Source organism: Rhipicephalus sanguineus, chromosome 7 (assembly GCF_013339695.2).
Source record: "Rhipicephalus sanguineus isolate Rsan-2018 chromosome 7, BIME_Rsan_1.4, whole genome shotgun sequence".
NCBI classification, from domain to species: Eukaryota; Metazoa; Arthropoda; class Arachnida; order Ixodida; family Ixodidae; genus Rhipicephalus; species Rhipicephalus sanguineus.
This window is the reverse complement of record NC_051182.1, coordinates 61,885,298-61,892,902: the sequence shown is the minus strand read 5'-3', so window position 1 is coordinate 61,892,902 and position 7,605 is coordinate 61,885,298. Positions and strand designations below refer to the sequence as shown.

The 7,605-nt window shown below is 44.7% G+C and overlaps 1 protein-coding gene across 1 annotated transcript in view; it reads left to right on the top strand.

Moving 5' to 3' along the window:
* Positions 1–251: 251 nt before the first annotated feature.
* LOC125759113 (gastrula zinc finger protein XlCGF8.2DB-like) overlaps positions 252–7,605 on the top strand; it is a 52,749-nt gene continuing 45,395 nt past the window's right edge. The window contains exons 1-2 of the mRNA XM_049417406.1: positions 252–367; positions 5,989–6,810. Of these exons, the coding sequence (XP_049273363.1) occupies positions 252–367; positions 5,989–6,810 (938 nt within the window). The remainder of the gene's footprint in view (positions 368–5,988; positions 6,811–7,605) is intronic.

Here is a 7,605-nt window from a genome sequence, read left to right as displayed (position 1 = left end):
AAACGTCACCTTCCCTAGTTCACGGCACGGCCGACAGACGCGGCAGTTTGTGAAAAACGCATTAAATTCATTATTTTGGTCCAGTTTATGCCTGTAAGCAACGTTGTGTTAACCAATTTTAGCACCCAAGGTTTCAATTGGGCTGAAAATCACGGCGGCAAATGTTTTGTTCAATATCCTTCAAGTATTGGCTTACTGATGTCGAACTGTGATAGGTGATTTATGTGCTATTTTATTACAGGGATCCAGCCATGGCCAAACCAAAGACACGGACGTCTCAAGAGGCCTCCAGCCCCGTCCAAGAATCTTCAAGGAAAATCTGCGTTAAGACGAGGCAAGATTCCGCCGCATCGACAGCAGCCAAAAGGTTAGTAATGTGAGCGCTTCACACGTTTCTGAAATGTTAAAAGAAATTTCCTAGTGCTCGTTTTTCAGTCCAGTGTATTTTTCATTTATAAACATTGCTGCTTTCTATCGCGCATTCGTTGTTCGTGTTTTGCTAAACTTCATGTTAGCATGAACAATCGCAGTTTAATAATGTACAACGTAATACACATTGCAGAAGTTGCGAGGTTATTATATATGATGTCTTTTTTTTTTGTTACGAGAGTAATACCTGAATAAGCTAACCTGTACATAGAATCGCTGATGTGTTTCGAGCCGTACCCGATCCGAAAACCGTGCCCGAACCAGAGTTTTAGCCGTTGCTCAAGTGCAACCAATATTCTCGGAATGGGCCTAAACCCAAACTCATCCTGAACCGAAAAGGAGAATAACCGGTTCAGCTTAGAAATGGTGCAAGCACATAGAGCAAGAACGGGAACACAACATTCTTCGTCGGCTTCTCCCACTGGCAAATCGTGACGGCTGACCAGTACAGTAGTCCACGTGAATGGCAGTGCACCGTAGATATGGACTGAAAGCTATGCGGATATGTATACACCTAGACACTTCCACTTCTGAACTAAGCCATACCACTATATAGATTCGCGCAGCCGCTAGACATTGTTCGAAGAAGCTTCGCATAATCTCCGGGTTCCCAGTCAGGCGGTTAGCTCAAAAGGGAGGATTGAAGTTCTTCATGCGAAGAACGCATCGCGGCTTTGAAGATATAGAGAAAGCGGCCTCTAGTGATTATTGTGGCGTAATGAAATTCAACCAAATTCAGCGGAGAAACAAACCGAAGCACCGATGAGTGCAAAGAGCAGGGAACCAGAATGGCGTCACTGTTCAAGGCAACAATTACAGAGGCCTCTGGACGTCTGAGAAGAATATGGCAGTTGCACTCCTCTACGTTTCGGTTTCGCTGCTGAATTTGGGTGAATTTCGTTTCATGCAATTATTACTGGAGGCCGCATTTTCGCAATCTCAAAGCTGCAACGAGTTCTTCGCATGAAGGACTTCAATTCTCTCATTTGATATAGCCGCCTAACTCAAATAAATAAAAGCCAACTAATAACGCTTTCCAAATTACTGTCCAAAATTATGTCTTTAGAAGTCTTGAGATGACTGCGGCTGCAGAAGTAATTGGGCAGGCATCAAACAAATATCGCATTTCCCTGATTTTTGTGGATTTTGGACACATTTCTTGAAAAAAACTCGCTATGTATGTCCTACTTGTTATACCCACAAATAATGAATTCAAGGAAGCTATAAGGACTATCAGTTGAACTGTTTTTAGGTGGGCTGAGACCTTGAAAGTGACTTTAAAAATTTCCCTGTACATACGTGGTAATGAAAACTATGGCTATAAAATCTGCAATGTGTATAAAGGTAGACGCAGGTCGCAGTGGAGCTCAAAATTAGTTTCAAGTTGTATTTAGTGCTTTTTTTATTTAATTTTTTTTTCAGTTTTTCGACATACGTATCTTTTGTTAAGATCTGCTATTAGCAGAGCATTGCAAATTTGCGCAAAGGTAGCTAGTAACGCGTTACAGAAGTGGAACTAAAATTGTGAGCGGGCAAGAAAAAATAGATTTGTTATTTTTTTGTTACGTTTGTCGATGTACGAAAATTGCCGCCTATCAATGGTGTCTGTTTATACTAAAAAAATACAAATGCACCTAGGCTACTTATTCTAGTTCCAGTTATGTGAGCACCACTAATTAACACACGTGAGAATTTTCAGTTGCTTATGTCTCATAGCTCCCGAGCAAAAAGATACACAAACTCCAAAGATGTTGTTTTGAGAAAAACGCAGAAATTACGTATGGATACGCGCGCATTTCCTGGCTACGCGTCAAAGAAAAAAGGACCAAAAATTATTTTTGAAGCCAAGTGGGATATAATTTCTGAAAGATTAATAAATTCTCTATCAGGTGATTGCAAAATCCCCAAATTGATTCTTTTTTTGACCAAACGAAGTCTCACCCTACCCTAAGTGTATCGTAGTAATTGTGACGTAGATGTGAACAAAGTAAAGCGGACGAAAAGACAATTTCCCGCCGGCAGGTGCGGTCGCTGCCAGAGTCGATTTTTCTTTCGTCCAATTTTTCCACATATACATCACATTTACTACGATGCACTCAAAACAGTTCAGTTGACGACTTCTCTGCCTTCCTTGGCTGCATTATCTGTGCGTCTTCAACCGTGTTTTATCAATAGGGAAACGAGCACCTAAGATTCCCTTATACTTGATAAACTCTAATGTAACTTACATCACAACCATTACGTTGTGACATGCGCATACCACGATCATAATATCTTCTTTCTCCTTTCCTGCCCTCTTCCTCCTAGGGCCTTTCTGCCTTGAATCCCTTTCCCCTATACAGAGCCGCATGTAGGTGCCTTTACATACGCCCGCAGAATTCTCTATTTTTTCATTAAAGAGCTTTCTCTCTCTCTTACCCTTTCAGTAGGCGGGATCCGAACCCGCAACCTTCGAAGTACGCATCCGATGCTCTACCGTTTGAGCTGTGACTGAAGGCGCTTCCCCGTCACCTTAATTCATTTCCGTTTTCATCGGGATGACTAAACCAGCGTCAAAGACGAAAAAAATTCCCCTCCTTTCGTTCTAAGATCTCTCTGTAATTCTCAATGTATCAATCAGAACTTGTGGCATTAGACCGCGGAGTGCTCAGTATAAGGAAACTTCTGGGCCCGTACGTTGCCTACGATAGCCTTACATGCGCTTGTAATAATAATAATAATAATATCTGGGGTTTAACGTCCCAAAACCACGATATGATTATGAGAGACGCCGTAGTGGAGGGCTCCGGAAATTTCGACCACCTGGGGTTCTTTAACGTGCACCTAAATCTAAGTACACGGGCCTCAGACATTTTCGCCTCCATCGAAAATGCAGCCGCCGCGGCCGGGATTCGATCCCGCGACCTCCGGGTCAGCAGTCGAGCGCCATAACCACTAGACCACCGTGGCGGGGCTTACATGCGCTTGTAAAGCGTTAAAACGTTTTCTTGATGGCTGTGGCATTGTTCGAAATGACTGATGCATTTTATGGTCACTTAGTATCATAGGTCGGCAAACTCACTCATGAGTCGACTCATTCAGACTCACTCAGACTCAGATCGGACCGTGAATCCGAGTCTGAGTGAGTCCGGCTGAGTAATATTTTGGCGAGTTTGAGTCGGAGTGAGTCCGGTTGAAGAAAATATTTGTGAGTCTGAGTCAGAGTGAGTCCACTTGAGTAAAATATTGCTGAGTCTCAGTCCGAGTGAGCCTTAAGCTCAACATATATTTCTTGAGTGAGTCCGAGTGAGCTCCACCTTTTGTTGCCAACTTACGGTCCTATCTACTCATCTTCAGCATTACTATCAACCTTATATCGGCTTACGTTTTTACTCGAGTCTATCACACATATCTCAGCACATTAACATTCATGCCCCACCTCAATATTTATTGATCAGAGGCGCGGGTTAGGGGAAGGGGTGGCATGGCCTCCCCCGCAAACCCTTTTATGGGAAGTTCTTGATAAAACTACGTTGTGTGAGTCGCGTATTTCATAAAAATGTCCTTACTGGATTGATATATGGTAATGATTATATATGATGTATGATGATAACTCGTATTTGATGGTGCAAGGTCAAAAGGCGTATCGTAGATCACCGATTATGTGAGTATTGGCGTTAAAGAGGATTGACACCGTGATCGAAAAAGCTAATTTTACGCCAACGGACTTATGAGTCAACTCACTCAGGCTCACTCAGACTCAGGTGAAGCCGTGAGTCTGAGTCTGAGTGAATCCGGCGGAGTAATATGTTTTGAGTTTGAGTCTGAGTGAGTCCGGTTGAGCATAAGTTTAGTGAGTCTGAGTCTGAGTGAGTCCGGCTAAGGAACATTTTGGTGAGTCTGAGTCCGAGTGAGCCCTCAGAGCAAAATACATTTCTTGAGTGAGTCCGAGGGAGCTCCAATTTTTTTGCCGAGCTATGCTTAGTATGTGTATGTCCTACTTATTAAGTAGAACCTCGGTGATACAAATCATAAGGGGGAGCGAAAATACTCGTATCACACGAAATTTCGTATCAACAAAAAACTGGTAAAATCTGTTTTCAGACCACGATATACGCACCAAACATTTATTTCCGTTGAAATAACTCGTGTATGTTTTTCATGGAAAACACGCGAACGGACCACAAAGGGATGGTGCAGCTGGCTGCCGCGAACGCGCGCCTGAAATCTTCGCGTGATGGGACCCGAAAACAATAGTGCCATAGTCCGCTCCACCACCGTCATAAACAAAGAACCACAGGAACGCCGCGTGCCTTTTGACGACATCATATTCTTTAATCGACCGCTGCGTCTAGCGTCACTATCGATGACTGTGTCGACATCGACCGTGGTTTCGTGCACTGTGGTCGCGGCAAACGGTAGTTTCGTTTTCAATCCGTGTTCGAGGGCCGCGCACGTGCCTTCAGAACTACTTCGTTGCTATCTATGATCGCGTCTACCGCGGTTTTGTCCGCCGAGGTTGCGGCAAGCAGCGTCGCTTTGACTCTGTGAACGTCGGATGCGCTTGTATGTTCGTAGTTTCGTCGCCACCATAGGCGATCACGTCGATAGCGACCACGGTACCGTCCACAGCGGTTGTGGCAACAAACGATAGCCATTGTTCTGACAGAGTGTGCGCTCGCTCTTCTCGATCGTTCCTCGACGGTTTCGGTGCCAAAGTTCGTATGGCCCGTCGCGACGCGGAAAAGTGTTGGGAACATCCGAATTTTGGCTCATTGGACACAATGGAATTCGGCCGGAAATTTCAAGAATTCGCATCAGCCGGGTTCGTATCACCGAGATTCTGCTTACATGTATGTCCTATATACATTTTCTTTTACGTTATTACGCCGTTCATTGACATGTGTGTTTTATGTTGTTCCATCTACTGTTTGTACGTTTATTTGTTGTCTTGTATGCTCGATCCGTTTAAGAGCTAACCCTTTCAGTCACGAATTATGATGCACTGTCTGCAAATGCATCAAATTTCCACGGCATGATTTCAAGGCACTCAGTATTACATTCCAAGAAATAAAATGAAGGAATGTGTTGTTTTGTGTGAGTTACAGTAAATTATGCTAATTAGCGTGTAATTAAATATCTAATTATTCCGCAATCAGTCACCTTCAATCCATGCATAAAAGGAATCAACTATTAGGCCCGAAATGCATGCACAGTTTGTGTTTTGGTTCTATGCTTGTCGAGCGAAGAAAAAAAATAGTCTTGACGTTGGTCCTGGAACGTCGCACGTCGAACGATCTTCGAACATGGTAGTGTCTCTAGCAAAGCGATCACCTGCAGTAATATACAGCATAATGAAAACAAATAAGCGCTAGTTGTCCACTCAGGAGGCCTGCACGAATGTGCACACTATGTTTCAGGTCATTTAAAGAAACACGCGCTGCGTGTTGAGACTTCAAAGTTGATGTGTACACTTGTACACACCGTGACTGAAAGGGCTAAGAAAGTAGCCGACACCTTATTTGTCCACCAAGATCTCCTCCACATCATATGAATAAAAAACATTTCTTTCAATTGCAGATCCCCTGAAGTCAATGTCTCCCAACAAGAGAGAGACGGCATGCCTACGGCCACGATGTCCTTGCAGTGCGGAGTATGTGACAAAGTTTTCAACCGCAGGGCGGAACTGCGAACACACTTGTTCGCTCATGCAGGCGAGAAACAGTACGCCTACGACGTGTGCGGCAGGAAATACACAGAAAAGAAGAACCTCGTGATCCACAGTCGCTCGCACACGGGCGAGAGGCCCTTCGAGTGTTCGTCGTGCCCGGCCACGTTCACCAGCAGCGAACGTCGGAAAAGACACATGTTGACTCACACTGGGGAACGACCGCACGAGTGCAACGAGTGCGGACGGAGATTCGCCACGACATCAAGCCTCGCGCGCCACGTACCGGTTCATTCGGGCAAGAAGGCGTTCGCCTGCCACGTCTGCGGCCGAAAATTTTCCCAGAGGGGCACACTCCAGCGCCACGCCCGTACGCACACTGGCGAGAAGCCCTACGTGTGCCACCTCTGTCCCACCACGTTCGCACTCTTGAGCACGCTGAAAGGGCACGTCGCACGCCACACCGGCGAGCGACCTCACAAGTGCAACATATGCGGGCAGAGTTTCGGATCAAGCTGCAACCTTTCCAGATATATGATCGTTCACTCGGGCGTGAAGAAGTTCAGCTGTGAATTTTGTAGCCGCAAACTTAGTTCTAAACAAGCACTGACAGGGCACACCCGCGCGCATACGGGCGAGAAGCCGTATCTCTGCCACCTTTGTCCTGCTACATTCGCGGACAGTAGCAACCTGAAGAGGCATGTTCTGACCCACACCGGCGAGCGACCTCATGGGTGCGACGTATGCGGGAAGAGATTTTCCCGAAGAGGGAAACTTTCGCGCCATAAGCGCACTCACTCAGCGAGTCGCTAAGCCTGAGTGCCAGTTCTGTAGCGGTACATTTTACGGAAAGGTATACCCCAATGCCGCCATGACTGCAGCTCGAACGGGAGGATATTTTGAGACCGTTGTAGTCAAAATGATATTTGACATTCTTTTCTGTATTTATATTTTCGTTCAGTATAGATACAATCCGTTTCATGCATGTAACACGTATATTATTGCTGTTGTATTATCATAAATACGTTTCTTTTCTCTGTGTCTAACTTTTTATTTCATCTCTTGTTTTCTTCAAGTGTACTTATAGAGTATCTGCATTGGTAACATAATCTGTTCACGTAATTGCATATTTATTGAGACTCCCTGCTAGCCAATGGCTATGGATCTCGCCAGTGTTCTCCATATTCGTGTACAATCAGAACTTGAAATAAAAAGATGATCACGATATTCCGATAGTGAAAACGGTACATACAGCGAGCATCACGAATTAATAACCTGCAGATTTCTTTGCTTGAAAAGTGCACAATTGTTGAGTACTACTGGTTGCGATATATGGGACAGCAACATACGGGTAAATATTCGCAAGGGAAACGTTAAGCAATATGTAATGAACCATGGAACGAAACAAGTTTGGCATAAAGTTAAAGGAGCCCTGAGAGGGTATTGACAGTTTTGTGCAAACTCGTTGCGCTGGTAGCAATAGCTTGCGTGGATCGAAGTATAACTTGCTTGCGCTGTAAACATATATG